The following is a 22,314-nucleotide window of genomic DNA, read 5'->3' on the forward strand; positions in this document are numbered from 1 at the left end:
GCAACACTGGGCCCCTGCCTCTCCCCAGCCCACCCATTCTCAGGACCCAACTGTACGGTCACCTCCATTTGTATAGGCTACTCGCTGGTAACCAATCCTACACAATTTTTTTGTGTGTGACTTCTCTTATGGGTATATCATGTGTTTCAATGAAACGGTCAAGGAAATGAGCTCGTTTCATGTTTGTATCCTTCATGAGAGCCCACACAAAGGATCAGTCAACAAACACCAGGGGTACATGGATCAAAGAGGTTCTATGTTGGCCAAGGCTCAGGTTCTTCCCTTTGACTCCTGCAGGGAATGGAGCACAAAGTGAAGGTGACAGGTCACTTGCCCGGCTTGAGGAAATGAGGCCCAGAAAAGAGGTGGCACCCACCACTGAAAAACAAGAGACGGAGAGTAGCACAGTTCAAACCTGGTCCGTCCCATCCCATGTCTCTTTACTAGTGTGCGATTTTAACTTCTGAGCTGGTCTTCTGAGATGTAAAATGAGGATGACACTTGCCCTGCTTAGGTCACAGGATCAGCATGAGAATCAAATGAGATGGTATATAGGAAAGTGCTTTACATGCACTGTGCAAATTAGCAGTTGGTGTTAATTATCCATATGGAGTTGAAAAGACCTCAGACAGGGGCCAACTCTTGGCCCTGGGGTGAAGGTGGCTTTTATTTCCTCTCTTGGGGAAGCAGGGGGAGGGGAACTTACGCAGGCACACCAACCTAAGGAAGGGGTGGGTGTGCCTTCAGAGAAAGGGCCGTAATCATTCAGAAGGGCTCTTCTGTGTCCACCTCCTGGCCCCAGGCTGCAGGGTGTGTGCTCAAGAGTCACTCCCCGTGGGGTGCGGGGTGCGAGCCCCTGCGTGAATGGAGGCACATAGAGGTATCTGCTGGTGTTCTCCAGGAGGAAGGGGGAGCAGGTGCCCTGCCTGAGGGAGCAGAGGACCGGGGCGGTTGACCCACACCCAGCGCCTGCCCAGGATGATAAATGGCGGGTGTGACTCTTCTCCCGAGAAGGACCAGCGGGGCCCAGAGGCATTGCTCAATCTGCTGGCTGGTCCCTTAAATGTCCATCTCAAACTGTGACTCTTCACCTGGGGAGAGAAAGGACAGAAGGTCAGGTGAGCAATGAGCAATTGGTAGGACTAACATTTTAGAGGCCAGGGAGAAGGGTTAGCTTTTCATTCTCGTGTTCCTACAAGGAGAGCAGAGGCCAGATTTATGTTGCCAAGGAAAAGGGAGGGAGGCCAGGACTACACGAGGAATCCTCGGAAACGAAGGCCTGCAGGTGCCCTGTCCAGCTGTGCCCTCTTCCCCAATCCCAAAGAAGGAGCAGAGACCACGTCTCCCACAGGAGACATGACAGTCCTGAATTTTGTATAATTTTTACTATTTTTAATAAGAATGAGTGGTTACTTGTGAATTGACATAAACACAACTTCATAGAAAACTATTCCCTGACCGGTGTGGCTCAGTGGGCTGGGCATTGTTTCTCAAAGTGAAAGAAAGGACGCAGGTTCGATTCCCAGTTGGGGCACACGCCTGGGTTGTGCGGTCAGTCCCTGGCTGGGGCATGTACAAGGGGGAACTGATTGATGTTTCTCTTACTCGATGTTTCTCTTTCTCCCTCCCTTCCCCTCTTTCTAAACAGAAATCAATAACATCTTTCTTAAAAAAAAAAAAGAAAAATGTTCCTTAAGCATATAGCTTGTTTGAGCATGTGTCCCAGCTTTTGGTTAAGAAAATGGTACCATGACCATTGAGGAATACATCCGATTGCCCTTGGAATAGCCTGGAATAGTAGTTATTTGGGTAAGTCAGCCACTCACTGCCCTCATCCCCCTTTCCACTAAAAATTCCAAGTCATTCATGCTGCAGCGGGTCGATTTTCTTTTTAATGCAACTGCCTCATTCAGCATCTTCTGGGCAAGGCCCGAAGATAGTAAGATGCCTGCTCTGGCCCCACAGAGAAACAGCTGGGCTCTTCTTCCTGTTATGTTTATACATATATGTGGGTCCAAGGCCAGGAGCCTTGGCTTCTTACATCCAGTTCAGCAAAATGAAAAAATGATGTCACTTCCTGACCACAACACCCTGTCAGAACTGTGAAACTCCCAGGCCATTACTGTGGGTAAGGCTGCTGCCTGGGGCACCACTAGGCCACCCCTGCATTTGTTATGGGCCAGAGCAGTTCTAGAAACTGGGAGGGAAGAGGATATGCAAGTGGGGGAGAGGGACAGCCTTCAGGTAGTGGTGACTTAGCAATTTCAGGAGCTGCACCTCCATCCTCAACTTCCAGTCTTTGATTTGAAGCAAAGTGGGGGTGGGAGGCACCGTGCCACCCCCCATGTAAATCTGTCTATCCCTCTCTCCATCTTTTAACACACAGCAGGGAACCCCACTGCCTGGTGCCGTCCTTATTGCCCTCTGTGTCACTTCCCTACCATCTACCGCTCTCTGCGTCTGAAAGGCAAGGCAACTGTGTCCTGTCTTGAGCTGTGGGGTTCCCAAGGTGATTATGAAGCATGTCCTGCAGGCCCTGGGTAGGTGGATTCTGCTGCTGTCAGCAGAGCCAGCCCAACCCAAGGTCCCAGCGGCTTCCTGTCTGGTCTGGTGCACTGCCTTCCGGGGGAGGGTCAGCGGGTTCCAGGCTGACTCAGTTTGTCTGCACATGCTTACACTGCATCCTCCTGCAGTGGGCGGGCTCAGATGCTCTGACAAGCCAGTCACGGTACCACGAAAACCACCTCCACCCACACCTCTGCCGGGGGTGCTGCTCCCATTACTTGGGGGAAGGAATGGGGGGGCCAGAAGGGTTTAGAAACCCCATGGCCTGCAGAAACAATTGGTTGCATCGTTTCTACCCGTTTTCATCAAGAATCCATTAGTGGACCAACACCCTGACAGAAGGCATCCCGGATGCCTTTCTGAACCTGTCAGACATGCAATTTCCTAGACACAAGTACACCATGTCTTTGAAAAGTCATCTGCACACGAACATCATGGGTACTCGCAACTGTGTTTCAAGTGTTGTAGATACAAGGGACTGCTTTAGGGACGATTATATAAAGGGGCATACTTATGAAAGTCCCTATGCGGGACCTCTCCCATTTCAGTCAGACTCCCCCAACGATCTGATTACCTAAGAGGCCAAACCGTCCTCCTTCCTGGGGTGCTTGGGCCCCTTTCGTGGGGAAACTTGGTATTGATGAAAGTTCTCCCCACCATCCCCCCAATCCCTACCCTGGCCCTCTGCACTCTGAGCTGCTTCACAGGTGGGACAGTCACCATCGTTTCCTCCCTGGAATTCCCCCTAATGGACAGAACTCTCGGGCCAAACACATTTCCGTCCCAAGAGCCTGGCCAAACCCAGCCACTCACCGCCTGCTGGCTTTTCTTCGGGGCTGTTTTGCAGGTGGTTCTGGCTGGCTTCTGGTGGGGGCTCATCGCTTACAGGGCTAGTGACCCCCGGAATGGTGGGCAGGTCCCGTGGGGGTGTTTTGGTCACAGGTGAATTCCGACACTCCATCAGGAACTTCCGGTCGTAGATGATCCTGGTACCTGGAAAGGAACAGGGACATTGGCAGCGCCGTCTTGAACCCCCGCCTGCTCATTTTCCTGCTTCTTTGTAGCATGGCTGCAACAGAGGCAGCAGGGTTTCCTGCAAAGGCCGGACCTATGAAAGGAGCGAGACTTATTCAGGTGCCTGGCTACAGCCTAGGACTCTGCAGTCACCCAACAGCCCTGACAACCCATTACAAAGGCCACTCTGCTGGAAGAAGAGGCCCACTGGCCACCAGCCTGCGTCCTTTCTCCCTCAGAGCTCTGCACGCCCTGGGCTCGCTCCTTCAAGCCCACCGACTCACTTTTCAATTCCATCCCTATAGCGCCCTCGTAGGATATCCAGAATCTTAAACTCCACTTTAGAGATGAGCGAACAGAAAAGTAAATGATTCCCCAACGAGTAAGAATGAGGACCTTCCTGCCTGGGCTTTGTGGAGGGGACTGACCCAGAGGCCCCTGCTGAGCCCCCTCCCCTGTGCGCGCCTGCTCTGCTCCTGGCCCTGGTCTACCCGTTGCTCTGAGGTGTCACCGCACTTCAGGGCTCGGCCATGGTCACCGATCCATCCATTTTCTTTTTGTCCTTCTTTCACAGGCGTCACCCTGGGGTGAGGACCGTGTCTGAGGGAACTATTCGCTATCCTAAAACCACACCTTGGACCTGTCATGTGATACTTCAAAATGGAGTGTCTTCTAAAGCACACGACTTGGGGTTCTTGCGGGAGACCCAGCGGATCGGTCCAATACCAGTGAGCAGGGAGAGGTTGTTCCCCTCTGGTCCTTGTTGAATCCTGCTCACCTCTGGAGCCCCAGTAATGTAACGCCTCCCTAACATCTGCTGTTGTTCCCTTTTCAACAAAGGTTCAGGTTCAAAGCCTTCAGCAGGCAGGGGAATCTAGCAAGAATTTCAAACTGTCTTGTTGTCATTATATTTCTTTTTATAGTTACTGTCTATTTATAGCAAGCGTATCTGGTTTTCCATATACAGCCATAGTATTAAGTTTCCTTTGAATACATAATAGGATATCATTTAACACAGGGTGGGGCAAAAGCAGGTTTACAATTATTTGTATTGAAAATAGTTCAGTAATGAATAATAGTACAAGGATAAACTGTTTTGTGTACTCGCAACTGTAAACTTACTTTTGCCCCACCCTGTATAATAGTAAGTTACATAATACATAATACATGTAATAAAATATAATAAAAAAATGAGGTTAAAAGGTAAGGTGATATAAAAATATTAAATTTTTTTATTTTACATGTACAAGCGGAACACCAGGCATGGTGAAAACTGCAGCTGGAAGGTGAACGACCAGAGTTTAGAAACCATGACTTCAGGACTTCAGGAGTGCCCTTCCCTATCGAGAGCCCTGAAATATCTCCTCCCTCATGGAAGGGCTATGAGCAGAGACATTCCAAAGGCTGGGATTGATTTCTCGACGTTAAGCCCAGACCTCTCTGCTAACCCCGGGAGAGGAGCCACCTGCACCTCTGACCTGAGTAGGAATTCCCGAGGTTGGGCTCCAGGTGCTCAGGGGCACCCTGGATGCTGGAGGCGGAGGAACAGGAGATCCACCTGCTTGTATGGCTGTCCCACCCTGACGCTGGCTCCATCTAGGCTGTCACCTAGTCTTGTTCTCCTCGTCCGGGAGGCAATAATGCTGAAGCTGTCAGCCCTGCTCATCATCACCAGGTGGTTAAAGTTCAGAGTTCACATATCTTGGAGGGAGGGGGATAAAAACACCGAGCCGGGGCTGCACTTTGGGCTCTACTGCCAGGCAGCTGTGCGACCAGCCCTGTGTACCTCACCCTCTGTGCCTGCCCCTCCCCCATTTGGGCCTCAGTTTCCTCAACTGTAACACGAAGGGCTGTGTGCCTATGAACGAAGCACGTGATAAATGGAGGATGGTCCCCTCTCTTTGACGGGGGATGTCTTGGCTTCAGAGAGGGGACCACTGTTCTGTTTCTTAATCCTCCAGGCTTAGCACCTTACCACCTCATCTCCTTGCCTCCTCGCACCTTTGCTTTTTTGTTTTGTTCACTACCGAGTAGGAAACTAACCCTATCAGAGCAGAATCTAAGAGATGAGGAGTCAGTAGTCTTAAAAAAAGAACTGGGAGGTCAGCAGTTTCTGGGAAGTTCCTTTAAAGGTCACCAGGCCTTAGTGATGTCTTAAAAAAAATTATTTAATTATTTTTAATTTTTATATTTTGAGAGAGAGAGAGGAAACAGGAGAAAGGGAGAGAGGAACATCGATTTATTGTTCCACTTATTTATGAATTCATTGGTTGATTCTTTTATGTGCCCTGACTGGGAATCAAACCCACAAAGTTGGCATATTGAGATGACACTCTAACCAACTGAGCTACCCAACCAGGGCATTCAGTGAGTTTTTTAAAAAATTGTGGTAAAATACAAATAACACCAGGACTCACATCAATGATTCGGAGCAGAAGAAAGAGATATCCATTCAAACAGAACAGAATGAAGAAACAAGAATTCAAAAAGATGAGGAAACGTTTAGGAGCCTCTGGGACAACTTTAAATGTTCCAATATCTGAATCATAGAGGTGCCAGAAGGAGAACAGGAAGAGCAAGAAATTGAAAACTTATTTAAAAAAATAATGAAGGAGAACTTCCCCAATCTGGCCAAGGAAATGGACTTCCAGGAGATCCAGGAAGCTTGGAGAGTCACAAAGAAGTTGGACTCAAGGAAGCACACACAAAGACACATCATAATTAAGTTACCCAAGATTAAAGATAAGGGCAGAATCTTAAAAGCAGCAAGAATAAAGGAGGCAATTACCTACAAAGGAGTTCCCATAAAATTATCAGCTGATTTCTCAAAAGAAACCTTGCAGGCAAGAGGGGGCTGGAAAGAAGTACTCAAAGTCAAGAAAGACAAGGACCTACATCCAAGATTATCCATCCAGCAAAGCTATCCTTCAGAACAAAAGGGCAGGTAAAGTGCTTCCCAGATAAGGTCAAGTTATAGGAGTTCATCATCACCAAGCTTTTATTATATGAAACATTAAAGGGACTTATCTAAGAAAAAGATGAAGATCAGAAACTATGAACAGTAAAATGATAAACTCACAACTATCAACAACTGAACCTAAAAACAAAAACAAACAACTAGAACAGGAACAGAATCACAGAAATGGAGATCAGAGGGGTGGGGGAGGAGGGAGAATAGGGGAGAAGGTACAGGGAATAAGAAACATAAATAGCAGGTACAAAATAGGCAGGGGGAGGTTAAGAATAGTATAGGAAATGGAGAAACTAAAGAACTTACATGTATAACCCATGGGCATGAACTAAGGGGGGAGAAATGTTGGTGGGAGGGGGGGCACTGCAAGGCAGAGGGGAATAAAGGGGAGGGAAAAAATGGGACAACCGTAATAGCATAATATTAGCAACAAAATATATATTAAAAAATAATAAAATTTACCATTTTAACCATTTTTAAGTGTACAGTTCAGTAGTGTTAAGTGCATTCACATTTGTTGTGCAACCAAACTCCAGAACTTTTCTTCTTGCAAAACTGAAACTCTATAACCATTCAACACCTCATTTCCCCCTCCCAGGAACCCCTGGCAACCACGGTCCCACTTTCTGCCTCTATGACTTGGACTCCTCTAGGTCCCTCATGTAAGTGGAATCATACAGTAATTTTTTCTTTGGGCCTTGGCTTAGTTCACTGAGCATAATGTGTTCAAGGTTCACCTATGTCATTGCAGCATGTGTCACAATTCCCTTCCTTTTGAAGGCCGAATAATATTCCATCACATGGAGATACCACCTTTTGTTTATCCCTAGACACTTGGGTTGCTCCACCTTCAGGCTATTGTGAAAGATGATGCTATGAACATGGGTGTGCAAGTATTTCTTTAAGGCCTTGCTCTCAATTCTTAGAGGTATATGCCCAGAAGGGCCCCTGGCAATTTTTAAATCATGAATTATACTTAAAAGAGAAAAAGAAGCAGCTTCTGTGCCCTTTGCCTTATAGCTAGAGCACTTAATTAAAAATTACAATCTTCATTTGTGCCAATAACATCTGTACACTAAGTGATGGCAGAGGTGGCACCTCCTTGAGGGCACTTCAGCTGCAGAGGGTAGACAGTGGTGGTCAGAAAATCCGCGACAAGGCACCCAACCCAGGAGGGGAGGGAGGGAAGGGGACCACAAAGCCACTTCTGACTCAGATGGGGCCAGTGAGGAGCAGAAGCTACAGATCAATATGGGGGAAATGTTTCCTATGTAGCTCTTTGTCTCGTTAAGCATTTTTTCTTCCATCACTTCATGGGATTCACTACTACACAGCTTCAGTTTAACAGTGATCTTCTGGAAATTCCCTAAACCTCCCACAGATGAGGAAAACTTAACAAAACACACATAGTTCCATAGAGTCAAAAATAGGAACCCTTGGCTGCAGACGTTGCTGTGGTCTCCTGGTGCCGGAGACTTGGCCTGCATCTAGGGACAGGGAATGGACACCAGAGTCGGGATGCGAAGGTCCCTGCACGGAGCTGAGCAGCAGCAGCTGGAGGGAGCTGGTCCGCTGTGGTCTCATGGAAATTCTAACAGGAAGCAAGTGGGGCTGGCCCAGAGAACCCCAAGTGCAGGAAGGAGAGGCATCATGGAAAATGAGATGGGGGAGAGGTGTCTTATGTTCCTCACCCCCGGCGGGAGGGGAAACTGAGTTAAAGTTGACTTCCTGAATGGAGAGCCTCGAATCCCTTGCCATGCCCTGCTTCAGGTTAATGAGTAAAGAGAAAGACCTACAGCAACTGATTTGGGGAGGGGGTTCCCCAGTGAAAATGTCCTGAGGGCCACCAGATTGATCCCACCACTCTCCAGAAGGCACAAGGGGCTTCCAGTCAGCTCTTGAGCACCTCACTCTCAAATACAAACTGCCACATGCCTCCACACATTTCTGAGAATAAATTAACAGGAGGAAGCAGACGATCTTAAAGAACAGAAAGACAAAAGCATGAATAGGCAAAAAGATTCAATATTGGACAATAGGAAGGGAAGAGAGCGCAGAGCTCTGGCCGAAGGCTCTATTGGTCAGAGCATCAATGTTGTGTAACAAAAAATTGCGGGTTCGATCCCTGGTCAGGACACATACTTAGGTTGCAGGTTCGATCCCCAGTTGGGGTGAGTACAGGACGCAACCAATGTCCGTTGTCTGTCTGTCTCTCTCATCAACAAACATATCCTCTGGTGAGGATTAGAAAAGAAAGAGAGAGAGAGAAGCAAGTGATAAAGGAATTTACTTAAATAGAAGAAGAAAAGAATTTTCCTGAATTAAAAGAGATGAGTCTTGAAATACCCTTTGAGTATCCAGTGCAATGAATTAAAAACACCAATTTAACATTCATTGTGATATTTCACAATACCAAGGATAAAGAGAAAATCGTAAAATCTTCCAGAAAGAGGGGGGAAAAACAACAGGTGCACACAAAGACTGCGAATAAGAATGGTATAAAATTTCTTAATGGCAATGCTGGAAGCCTGAAGATTGGGTCAAACTTGAACAAAAATTCCTTTTAACTTAGTTTTATACTCAGCCAAAAATTCATCAAGTAAAAGTAGAATAGAGATAATTTCAGAAAGCGACAGGAGGATGTATTCTACCAAAAGGAGAGGAAGAGGGCCGGCTTCAGGGAAGCCTATGTCGACAGCTGCGTGGCAGGTCCAGAGCAGCCAAACCGAGTTAGTTCAGGAAAAGGGCGGGGGGGAGGGGGGAATGGACCGGCCAATTCAGAAGCCATAATAAGAGCCATAATAAGAGGCGCTGGAGGATGTGGGAAGATGTACTTGAATGAAAACTAAGCACGTTTTTAAATGAAGCAATTTTTTAAAAGCTGTTTAAAAACATGAACACTATTACTGTAAACTACTTGGCTCACTGCATTGTAGCAATAAAAATAATGAATATCTATTTTTTTAAAATTTGTGATATAATTATTTTGGGAGAATGGAGGTGAGGAAGAGGATGTACACATGCTAATAAATTAGCATCTATCAAAAAAGCAAGTCATTAGGTAAAATCAATAAGAAGTTAGAAATATGGAGGTAAATCCCCAAAAAAGAGTGGAAAAATGTTGTTAGTTGCTTCTGAAGAGTGAGATGGGAGTGGGAAAGGCAAGAGGTTCTGTTTTGTTAGAAGCCTTTTAGTACTTTTGAGTTTTAACTTTTTACACATATAAACTATTTACATCTGGTATCTTTAAAATACTTTTATTATGAAAAAAATCAAGCACATATAAAAGGAGACAGAATAATATAATTATACACACAAACAACCTTTATTTCTTTTTAAACTAAGGAATAAGTTAAATAAATTATGGATTAGACCTATAGTGCAATGCTGTGCAGCTATTATTTGAAATAAGAAAAGTGTACATTATTCACGATGTATTGTATGAGAAAAGGTTACAGAACTTTATATGGTGTACGTTTGGTTACCTTAGGCGATAAGATAAGGGTTAAAGCAAAAAAAAAAAAGAACCAACTAAACATCTTTCACACTGAGCATTTTTTTAAAATACAAAATTGCAGGGACAATAAGCAGACAAATAAGTATACAGGGGTCAGTATTTCCTTTTCTAGTAAGTCAAGTTAAAACTGCCTTGGCTAGAACTAGGAGGGCTCCCCACCGCCGCCCCGCCCCGCAAAGCCCAGGGGGCCCTCTGCTGGGCTAGAGAAGTGGCCTGGTGAGCGCATCCCTCTAGCACCTCTCTGGGCTGCTGCGTACTAACCCCTGCCCGTGCTAGACTTGGCTCCCCCAAACTGTATTCAAGGATGGGCGCCACCGCAACCAGGGACAGTGTTACCCGTCGCCTCCACAGCAGCAACCTCTGTTGAATCCTATGCCCCTAAAGTAGGTGTGCGAGTGTCACGTATTCACTCACGAAGCCCTTTGCACCAGCACCGTGCCAGGTGCTGTGGGTACGAGCAACAGTTAGAGCTTCCTGACCTCAGACACTCATAATTTAGTCAGAGGAGAAGGACCTGTGAACAAATGAACACAGTCAATTCTGTAAAGTCTAAAAACAGAGGTGTATGCGGGAACCACAGGCGGACAGGAGAGACGTCTACCCTGGGTGTGCCAGTGGGGACAGCAATACCAGGCCCCCCATCAGCCCTGTCTTCCAGCTTCCAGGCAGCCTGATCCTAAACCCTGAGCCAAGGAAACATCCGTATCACCCCAATTCTGTACTGCCCGAAAGTGAGGGAGGGAGTTGGAGATGACCTAGAGGGGAATCCAGAACCTTGTCCCCAGGAGGGCGGGAGAAAGAGGAGGATTCCCCCATCTTTCAAACCATCGGAGTAGCTGGGATCCTGTTGGATGCAGGGGTAGGGGAAAGGCAGAGGTCAAGGTTCGGTCTAAAACTACCTGTAAAGAACTAAGGCTATTTTCTCACTGAAAGCCTGTCTGTCTGTCTGTCTATCTAAATCCTCACCCGAAGATATGTTTATTGATTGGAGAGAGAGAGGAAGGGAGAGAGAGAGAGAAACATCGATGTGAGAGAGAACCATTAATCGGTGGCCTCCCGTACCCACCCTGACTGGAGAAGGGGCCCGCAACCTTTTGGTATTCGGGATGACACTCTAACTGAGCCACGCTGCCAGGGCTAAAAGCCTTTTTAAATGAATCAACATATAAGCAAGTGCGGGGAAACTGTAAGGTCGGCAGCCCGCAAGTGTTCCCTGCCCTCTGGAGAGGGGGTAGGGACCACACCTCAGGAGGACTACTTGCTGCTCTTCCTATAGCCTGCGGTTAGAAACCCAGCTCTAATCACTCTGGGCAAATCATTACTCAGCCTCTTGGTGCCTCGATTTCTCCTTCTGTAGCCTGGGGATGATGAGGACAGTGCCCCCTTTAGGGGGTTGTTATGTGGATTAGAACAGTGTTGACACAAAATGCGCCCTATACAAGCAAATCTTGGCTATTACTATGACCAGTGTGGCTTCAGGCAACCTATTTTACCCTTTATTGGGTCCCATCCACGCCAGGGACCAATATATGGTCAAAGCTGGGACAAATCAGGGGTGAGAAAAACAACCCAGGAAAGAGACCTGGCAGGAGGAGAACGTGCGGGAGGGTAAGGGCATCCTCCATCCTTTTTGGGCCCAAAGAAACATACCTCAGTAACCACCACGAGCTTTGGCACGTCTGGTAAATAGTGACTTTTGGGACTTTAGGCTCCAGATGTGCACCAAATACGAGAACGGTATGTTTTCTCAAGGCATGCTCTGTGGGGAGGACAGTTTACTTGAAGATATAAAGTGACCTAGACGTTCCCCCAGGGTCTGGTTTCCTCACCTGTAAACAAGGGTGGCAGATTAGGCTCACAGAACTATTTTTAAGGCATCGGCCCTGCACCAGGCGTTGTAGGTAATCTCTAGGGTCTGTTCCAGCTCTGATACGCTAGTATTTATTTTTAGGATCTCCTTGCTGGCAGGCGCCAAAAGTGGTGCAAACAGCACGGGCTGGAGACGGAAGCTCCGGGCTCAGGCCTGGGTGCACCCCATGCCAGCCCTCAACTCCCAGGCGCAGCCTCGTTCCTCAGCTGCGGGAGGCAGCAGGAACAAAGTGTGCACCTCACAGGAGCGTCGAGAAGAATAAGAGAAGGCGTCTTGACTCCTTTTGTGAGAGCAGACCATGACATCGACGCAACTGCTATCACAAGAAAATCACTTAGGAAAGCACACACGAGCAGGAGACTGAGGAATATTTCCTTATGTCCTCTGCAGCTAGTACAGGGCTCAACAGGTGCTCGAAGGCACATATTGCATAAATGAATGCTAAGGTTTCCAGGTAAGGTGACTACAACCACCCCCATCTGCCATCACTGCCGGACGTGCTGGGTTTCAGGAACCCCTCAAACTCCCCATTGAGGAAGACACATCACCCTCAACTCCTAGACAGGAAACTGAGGTTCAGAAAGGCGGCCCCCACAGCCACCCAGACGTCCAGCGGCAGGCCTAGCCTGCCTTATCTCCAATCCTAAACACCGACCTCTGTTTAAAACGAGCGAGGCGGACGGGCGGTCGCGCCTCAGCCAGCACTGGCAACTGGAAAGATCATAGGGGTCTTCAGGCTTTTACTTCCTTTGAGTGTTTGGCTGGAACAGGACGTTCCCTGAGAGAGAGGCCTGCCTTCACTTCTCCCCACAGTAGCCACTTGGGGCTCCAGCGCTGCTGGATGCGACGCCTGTAAGTTGAGCCGGGCTCATCTCTCACTTGCCCCTGGGCCTCCCCTGGCAGCATTCTTCCCCAGAGCGGGATGTGAGGCCCAGCAAGAGCACGAGAATGGAATTCCTAGAACTGCTGTTCCCATTCCAGGGAAAGGGAGAGCATTTCACAACAGGGTCAGGGGGCCGTTTACATGCCTGCGCTCATCAGATGCAAGCCGGCAGCCTGGGGACAAAAGAATCCGGACCTTTTTAAATCCAGCTCTCACCAGCTCTGTGTCAACCTGGAGGCGAGTGCTCAGACGGGCCGGGGTCTGGCCCGGACCTCCCCACCGCCACTACCACCAGGAAGAAACCGCAAGTGTCTGGGCAGCGTTGCTGGCTGAGCTGTTTAGCAAGGAGAGCAGCCTTGTCAGGGAAAGTGTTGGTGAGAGAAGCAGAGAGATTTTTCTTCACATCTGCCCCGACCAGCTCTGTAGAGAACCAAGATCCCGACATTTCAAATGCCAGGAATCCTATGAAGCTCCTCGAATACCAACTGGGGGTGAGCAGCCAATGGCAAAGTGCCCTTCTGGCTAGTTCCTCTCTTCAAAGGAATTCCCTTGAAGGGAATAAGGCCAGTTTATTGAAAATAAACAGGAGGAACAAGGCTTTTTACAGAGAGTTACAAAACAAAATCGCTAAAATAATTATTCTAAGGGCCGGCCAAGCTCCTTCCTCTTCTCTCACTCCCCCAAACACTTCAAAATACACCTATGCAGAGCAAGGTGAGGGGGCCTCTTAAATCCATTACCGACAAGAAGTGCCCTTCTGAAATGCCTCCCATTGCACAGAAATGCATGCTTTCCTTGGAAAAGGGAGGGGCACTGTTGTTCATGTAAATTGTGTTCCCCTGAATTTACATGGTGAAGTCCCAACCCCCAGTACACCTCAATGTGTTCAATATTTGGAGATAAGGTCTTTAAAGAGGCCATTAAGTTAAAATGAAGCCACGGGGCCCTGGTTGGGTGGCTCAGTTGGTTGGCGCCTCGTCCCATACACCAAAAGGTTACGGGTTTGATCCCTAGTTGGGGTGTGTACGGGAGGCAACGGATCGATGTTTCTCTCTCACATCGACGTTCCCCTCTCTTTCTCTCTTTCCTCCCTTCCTCTGTCTCTGAAATCAGTGAACATATGCTCTAGGGAAGATTAAAAAAAAATTTTTTTAAATGAAGCCATTACGGTGGGGACTTAATCCAATATGCCGGTGTTCTTCTAAGAGAGAGAGAGACACCACGGAGGCGCAGACCACGGCCATGACCACAATCACGGCCATGACCATGTAAGGAGGCAGTAAGAGGGCGGCTGTCTGCAAGCCAAGTACAGGGGTCTCAGGAGAAGCCAGCCCTTCTGGCACTTTGATCTTGGACTTCCAGCCTCCGAAACAGTGAGAAAATAAACTTCTATTGTTTAAACCACCCAGGCTGTGATATTTTGCTATGGCAGTTCTGGCAAAGTACTATAGGCCCACTTTACCCTTTTATTCTGAAGTGCGGACGAGAGAGATCCATTTTCACACACATACTCTCTTTAAGGCAAGAGACCTAATTCTTACCCTCCACACTATACACATCACCAGGAAACCAAAGGGAGTTCTTACCCTGCCTCTACCTCCTGGTATTCTCTCTCTGACCCACTTTTGGACTCCTGGGTTCAAAAACTCAGCTCCGTCCTGCGGTCGGGGCTCCAGAAAAATCAAGGCTACTCAAATGGGAGAGCAGAGCAAGTATGGGCTCCTCTGAAGAGTGTTCCCAGAGCCCGGCCACTTGGAGGGGAACGTGAAGGTGGGCTGGGTAGTGGTGAGCAAGGGGAGACAGGCCAGAAAGTGAAACGTGTTGCCCACGGGTCTGGCATCATTGCCCTCCTTATGGTTTGCTTGGTGGAGCTGGACAAAAGTCCTTGAAAATGGGGCATAGGATCTATGACTCAGTGTTTTCCCGAAGGTGTCCTCTGTTCTCGAAACCAGGGTGGATTCATAGGCTTGTGATTCTGGTTTGCTTCTACGCCTGGCCTTGGCTCTGCTGGCCAGTTAAGTCCCTCAAAGTACCATTTTTTGAGCCTTGGCCCTAGTGGAAAATGGTCTGAAAACGTGGCCCCCGGAACTCCTCCCATCCCAGCTCACACAAGGGGCTTTCCTCTTTCAAAGGCAGTTTCCGTCCCCACCCCCACCCTTGGAATCTGGGCTAGCCCTGTGTCTTGCTTTGACTAACAGAATACAATGTTTAAGTGATGTTATGTGACTTCTGAGCCTGGGTCTTGAGGCCTTGCAAACTGCCAACTAAATAAGCTCCGGTTAAGTCTTGAATGGTGTGAGACCAAGGGGACAGAGAGGGCTCTGAGCCTTTGTGGTGTCCCCAGCAATGCCCAGATATGTGGGTTAGGCCATCTTGGACCCTCTCTAGCCAAGGGTAATCCAGCTGCCAACTGTTGAGTGCAGGCAAGATCGTCACGGGATGCCCAAGTAGCCCTCAGAATGGAGAGAAACGAGACAGTTGTTGAAGTTACTAGTTTTGTGATGGCTTGTTAGACAGCAATAGCTAACTGATACAGCCATTCTCATCAGCACAAGCATCGCTGGGCAGCTGGTGAGCCCCGACACTCGAGGCCTGGTCTCTGCGCTCTCTAATGAACTTTCATGGGCACAGGCACTGGATTACAAGGCCCCTTTTGTTGTCCATGTCCTTGAGCATGCAAATGCCATGGGCAGATGTCATCTACTCCTGCCTAGTCAGTGATGCTGGGTGCAAACATGTACATAAGGATCATAAACCCCTGTGTCTAAGACTCTGACCCCAAAACTGACTTGTTCAGTATAAAAGAGTCACTTCCATCTACTTTCTACTCAATCATAATAGAGAAAAGTAATATCAATAATACTGGAACAAGCAGGAAGGTTTAGAGAAAGTTAAGTTTCTGCCCGGGACATCCCAAGATAAGCAATTAGACCCTGTAAATGTTATCATTAAGACAGCTCATACCAGGGCCTGGTGGTAAAGAAGGTAGGTAACCCTGAAAATGCTTTCATTCCAGGATTCTTCTCAGCCTTTCACGTTCTAGACACCAGACCTGGCCCTCAGTCGTGGAACTACGAAGATGAGTAACACTGCTCTGAGAGAAGTCCTTAGCCAAGCAAGTGAACAAATACATAAACAAATACACATGATTCATTTGCTATGAATCATAACGGAGGAAGAACACTGGCATGGATCTAGCAGGACCAGAAAGTAACAGGTTTTTCATTTGTCCAAACACGCAAGAATCTGTGCGTACAAATGAGCAATTTTCATTAAAAACCTTCTCCCTGGGATGCCATCCTGTTTTCAATACTACAGCCCCTTCCTAACTTCTCTGCTGGAATGACATCAAATAAAGTCCCATACAAGAAAATGCCTCACTACCAACAGATAAAGATGGTACCACCCTGCCTTCCTTTTCAAGAAATTTGGTAGTAAAGACTTTTTTGCTCTTTCAGGGGAAAAAAAAAATCACACTCCTTTTTCAATTAATAAAGGTCCGCTGTCTTTGAGGATACTGAAAAAAATAGGTAAGGCTTTGAATGCAATTAAAGTCTAAAAGCTATGTCCACATTGTTGGAATATGAAGCCTACCAAGGTGACTTCTCTGAGTGGGCAATTCTCACATGAGTATCATACAAGTTTTACTGGCTGTCTGCCTAATTGCTTCATTCTATGGATAAAACTTTGATGTTTGTAATTCTATTTCCTCAACTAGATGCTTATAATTCATTTTCCTCAACTAGAAATCCAAGCCCTTGTGGTCAGACTGCCATCCAATTCTGGATGTGGTAAATGCCTTAAAAACAGGGAGGCTCACGGGCACCAGAGGGAGTCTGGAGTGTTCTACAACATGGCCCCCCATCAAAGTCTCATTATTAATAAGGGGCATGGTGTGGATGTGTGGTCAGGGGTGTCCAACCTTTTGTAATCTCCGGGTCACACTGGAAGAAGAGTTGTCTTGAGCCACACATTAAATATATTGCAACACATAATCACAAAAAAATCTCAATGTTTTAAGTAAATTTATGATTTTGTGTTGGGCCACATTCATAGCCATCCTGGGCTGCATGCAGCTCGCAGGCCACAGGTTGGACACCCCTATAAAATGCTTTAAAGAATTTATTTACTTATATTTAGAGAGAGGGGAAAGCAGGGAGAAAGAGAGGGAGAGAAACATCAATGTGGAGTTGCCTCTCACGAGACCCCTACTGGGGACCTGGCCTGCAACTGGGAATCAAACGAGTGACCCTTGGCACTCAATCCACTGAGCCACACCAGCCAGGACTGTAAAATACTATAAAAGGAAGCATAGGTCAACATGAAAAAAGGTCCATATTTCCTTTGCTGCTTTAATGTCCAAATCCTTTAAATCTGTCCTTAATAGTAAGACATACTCTCCTTTATGTGACTAAGGCCTCGGGATACTGGCTGTGCTCTCGCTGTGGTGCCCAGCGACCTTCCCCCCTTCCCAGCACTGTCTATTCCAGAGTCAAACACTTGGGAGCTGCTCCAAGGTAAGCTACCTGGGCACAGACTTTGTTTGTCTAACCAAACAAGGTGTCATTAACACCTGTAGCCCTACCTGCTTACCTCTGATTAATCTTATCCAGGTACAGGGCTTAAGTAAGACTACCACCCAAACAAACCCATAGGGTTTGGGGTCAACATCTAACATGGAACCAGGAACGCAGAGGATGGTGGGGGTGGGATGGAACAAAGGAAGGTTTCTGGTCCATTCAAACATTCTGCTGGTTTATGGTGCCACTACAGATTTTCAAGGCTCCATGGACTCAAATATTCATAAACGACACTCCCTTCAGCAAATTCCTCCTGAGTTCTCCAGACATTTAACTCCAGATCAGTGGCTCAGCCTGTGTGTATGTGCATGTGAGTGCATGTGTGCGGTGGTGGTGGTGGAGGTAAATGACCATGGACAGTAAACTGGAGTCATTGGAGCAGAGATGGTTCAAATCAGCTGCTGCTCCTTTTCCTCCAGGGACAAACACTGCAGTGCCACATCCAGCAAGAGTGGCCTCTCGACACTCACTTCAACAGCTCCTGACACCTCCTGTAAACAACTGTGGGCACCCATGCAGACTCTCTTTCCAGATCCTGGGCTAAAGACTGATGCCAAACCCAGTCTCAAGGGAAGTTTGCCTGGATAGAAGTACACTTTTTGCCAGACCCCAAGGTCTAAAAAGGTGAGGGAAGTCACGTTCCACCAACTCCTAAGCACAGTAGTCTCCCCGTTATCCACAGAGGACAGATACCAAGACCCCTAGTGGATGACTGAAACCACGACAGTACTGAACCCTGAGGGACTAACAGGCGGACAGCACATTCAGCGTGCACGCGCTGGACACAGGGATGATTCACTATCCAGGTGGGACAGAGAAGGACGCCATACGATTTCATCACCATCAGAATACGGTACACTTTAAAATTTATGAATTGTTTATTTCTGGGATTTTCCACGTAATCTTTTTGGGCTGGAGAAAACCGAAACGGAGGAAAGTGAGACTATGGATAAGCAGGGGACCGCCATGTTCAGAGTGTGGGATTTAAACCAGTCACTGGGAGCTGGTTAGAAAATGCAGAATCTCAGGCCCTACCCCAGAGCCTACAGAATCAGAATCTGCACTTAAAGGAGGTCCCCAGGTAATTCATAGGCACCTTGAGGACTGAGCAACAGCACTTTAGACAGGAGAAAAAGGGCACCAGAGTGACCTTTCCTCATTAGTTCAAGCTTTTCTGCCCTGACAAAGGGGCAGGATCAAGTGTGTTTAGGAGGAAGATTTCACACATTGGCTAACTGAGGCAGAGGCAAACCAGGGCTCTCTGGTTATAGGCTGGGAGCGGTGCGTGCCCCCTGGACACCCCAGACAAGAAAGCCCTGGCTTCGGGGTCCTGGCTCTACTAGCTTTCCCCCAGTTGGCCTCAGAAACCAAATTACACTCAGAGGCAGAAGCCCCTTCTCCCCTCTCCCAACCAAAGACCCTTAAAGAGAGGAGGATTTGCTGTGGCCTGCCAAAAAACATCCATTTCCTAGTTGAAAGTGAGAAATGGAGAGTTCCCTGTATAGACAGTACCGCTGGGTATTGCTTCCAATCTGATCTGTCCCCATCTAGCAACAAAAGGCACACAAAAGGGCCTCCAGAACCTTTGGGCTTGCCTCAGTGCCCACCCTGAACAGGCAATCAGATGCACACCCTTGCATGAGGGAACCCCCCTCCCCCGCCCCCGACTATTGGGAAAGATCCTGAAAGACACATTATGTATGGCACAGAAAAGGAGAGCAGCATCGACTACATAAAGGTCAGCCCGGAAAGAGAATTTGAGTCCAAGGCGGCAGGAAGAGTCCCTGGGAACCTTTCCTTGGGTCATTTTTTAATAGGAGAGGGAGCAGTTTCCCCCTCTATGCTTGGCTGCTACTTCGTGCCCAACTTGGGAAAACCGTGTGACATTGGACAACGGACACGTATTTTTCAGCTCTGGGGCCTCCGTGCCATGTTCTGTGGCATAAAGCAGCACGGCTGGACAAGGATCTCCTAACAAGTCTAAGGTTGTATGTTTTGGATCAAACAGCCCAAGACCTCGGATCTGGCTGTGCTCGCTGGTGGCGGGACAGCTGCCTGAGAAAATAAGCACGTGGCCCGGACGCTGGCAAGAGATGCGGCTGCACTCCGCCCGCCCCGCCCGCGTCTGCCCGCACCCCTGTCTCTCAGCGCAGCGCCAGGATCTGGGGCCGTTTTCGAGTAGTTTAGGGAGGAGCAGGGGAGGAGGGGATAGAGGAGGGAAGAAGGGCAAAAGGGGGTGAGGGCAGTGCGAGGATGGGAGGGACGCGGTGAGCCACGAGGAGGATATCATTATGCAAACAGGCGGGCAGGTTTCATCAGCGCCCGTGCGCGGGGCTCCGAGGCTGGAAGGTAATGCCTGGCTCCCGAGAGCAGCCCAAGGCTGGCCCCAGCCCGTGCCAGCTCAGCTTCCTCTTCCTCATCCACTCTTCGGGAGGTCACACGGGTCCCCCCTCCCTCCCGGACAGAGGAACGTGTTTTTCTGCACAGCCTTGTCCGAAGCCCCAGGTCTCTCGGCGGAGTTCCCACACCGTAAACGGGCAATCTGCCACAGGTGCCCGCGGCGTGCTGCTGGAGCAGGCGAGCACCCTCAGGTTAGCCCAAAGCCTCCGTCGGAGGGTGCTATCCCGATGCAGAACTGGAGGTATCTCCGGAAGGAAGGACTCCGCAAGAGTCATTTATCCCAACAGAGGACACCCGTCCCATCCCCCCTCCAAAACCCCAGGCCACTCCTCTCCTTGATCGGTGGGCACCCTGACACCACCGTATTTCGCCTCGTGAGTGCCCCCCACACTCACGAGGGGCAGCACGTCTATATGTTTGCGTCGGGGGAAGGCGGGCATTCAGCTGTCTCTCCCAGAAGAAGGAAACTAGTGGGGCAGTTTGCAACCCCAGCTCTGGAGGACGCACCCAGAGCAGGCAACGGGACGCGGCCGCTCGCTTGTTCCCTGTGGCCACCTCCGTGACCCTCGCTGCTTCCCTGATTCCCCTTACAGGTTCTTCTCAGTCACCGCGCCCCTGGGTCTGGTCGCCCCGTCCAGTGGACAGTTCCCAATCCCGCCTGGTCTGCCCAGTCCGCCCTCCCCACCGTCCGCACCCGGACCGCGTGAGCCCGCACCTACCTCCCGGGGTGGTGCTGAAGAGCGTGCCGCCGGGGGTGGTGCTGTAGTCTCCGGGGGGCAGCTGCACTCCGTCGCTGAGGACAACCCGGTGATTGGCGGGGATGGCCCGGCTTGGGGTCTGGCTGCAGCTGCTGCCCCCGGACATGGTCTCCTTTGCACAGTGCCAGCAGCCAGAGCGTGGCCCTCCTGCTGCCCCTGCCTCGCCCCGCCTTGCTCGAGCCGGCCCCGCCCAAGGCAGTCCCTTCCGCCTCTTTCTCTCGCGCCCCCTGGGATTTGTAGTTTCGGCCGTGCAGCCCCACCCGGAGCCCAGCGGCTCCCTGCACGTGGGTTCCCCCTCATCCAGTGATGGGAGGACCCCTACCGACAGTGGGCTGCGCGCGGGTGCTCCCGCCAACCCCTTTTTCCTGCCACTTTTGCTCCTGGGTTCCCTACTGCCTTGCTGGACACGGATGGGGTGGGCGTTGGGGGTCGGGAGGCTTGCCTAGGTTAGTGCATCGCTGGGTCGGGGGCGCGTTTCCCAGCTCTGCGGGGATCCTAGCTGACCCGGGCCACTCTGGGAAGGCCGGCGTGAGGACATCAGGCCGCATGTTACTCTCAGCCCTTCCTGTTCTGTGCTTTAGTTCTTCAGATGAGAAAGTGGGGGTTCACTGGGCACTCGTCCCTCCTTGGTTTATTGAGCATTCACGATGTGGCACGCTTTGAAGAAACGGCCGAAAATGCTCCCTCCATGGCTTTTGGGGAGGGCGTGGGGGAAGGACACGTGAACAAACCACGCAGCTGGGTGATACGGCTAAACCTAGAGAGAAGTGGAGCAGGATAGGGCAATCGGTGGAGGATGGGGTAGGAGGAGGGGTAAGAGTTGATCAAAGAAGCTTCTTTGTAGCGCTTTGAGTTGGGTCCAAGGCCCCGCAGGCTGCCTGACATTTCATAGGCAGTCAGTCCTTGAGTGGATGAAGGAATGACTCTTCAAGGAGGTCCCCAGTGGAAAGTCCTTTTCCCTTTTGACCTCAGGTTCATCATCTGTCGGATGAGAAGGGTAGATCTGAAGATCTCTGAGAACCCTCAGCAGTGACATTTTATTTTATTTTTCTTTCATACTTGAAATGTTATTAGTTGTTTTGAAGCAGTGACATTTTATGTCTTTGACCAACTCATCCTGAATTCTGTTGCCTGCCCAGCCGTTTTGCCTGTGGTTGTTTCTACCTGTTTATAGAGAGGGATTCATTTATATCAGTCATGTAATCATGTACCAGTTCCTAACAGTTAGGGACAGAGGAGAGTTGTCTTTAGAAAGATAACTGGCGGCACCAGTGGCCTGTGTTTATTCAACCTCACTCACGACAGCACTTACCTTAGAGAGACCACTGACAACACTCTTGGGTGCTTAGCTGCCCAAAGCTAAAATTGTTTATTTCTGTCTTCCCTTGGAGGCTCTTTTAAACGTAGTTATTAGCCTATGACTGTTTTAGCATGCCTAGCTGGAGGTCAAAAGAACAAAAGCAGAAAGAGCAAAGGGCTGTTTTCTAAAAGAAAGATAAGGAGAGGGACACCGAGTGAACAGTTCCCATCCAATCTTGCTCTATGGGAGCAAAGCAGGGAGGGACAAGGGGCTGATTTTTATCATTTTAAGTGGAGTTTATCTGGGTAGCCAACCAGGCACACAGGCTCAGTCCTTCTGGTATCAAACGCTTTGTGAGGTTAAAAAAAGATATCAATGGAATGAACAGCCCTAAGCAGGCACTGGCCCTCCCTGGAGTTCCTCGCAACCCAGCTGAGCTGGAACGGTCAATGTGGG

At 49.0% G+C, this 22,314-nt stretch overlaps 1 protein-coding gene across 1 annotated transcript; it reads right to left on the reverse strand.

Moving 5' to 3' along the window:
- Positions 1–96: 96 nt before the first annotated feature.
- On the reverse strand, positions 97–20,729 carry EIF4EBP1 (eukaryotic translation initiation factor 4E binding protein 1). The gene is made up of 3 exons (XM_054566030.1): positions 20,520–20,729; positions 3,379–3,558; positions 97–1,091 (listed from the first exon to the last, which is right to left on the reverse strand). The coding sequence occupies exons 1-3, from the start codon at positions 20,662–20,664 to the stop codon at positions 1,060–1,062; spliced, it is 357 nt and encodes a 118-aa protein (XP_054422005.1). The 5' UTR covers positions 20,665–20,729; the 3' UTR covers positions 97–1,059.
- Positions 20,730–22,314: the final 1,585 nt, after the last annotated feature.

The sequence above is a fragment of the Pteronotus mesoamericanus genome, unplaced genomic scaffold (genome assembly GCF_021234165.1).
Source record: "Pteronotus mesoamericanus isolate MK-2021 breed Mesoamerican mustached bat unplaced genomic scaffold, CSHL_Meso_final contig_169, whole genome shotgun sequence".
In the NCBI taxonomy this organism is placed as follows: Eukaryota; Metazoa; Chordata; class Mammalia; order Chiroptera; family Mormoopidae; genus Pteronotus; species Pteronotus mesoamericanus.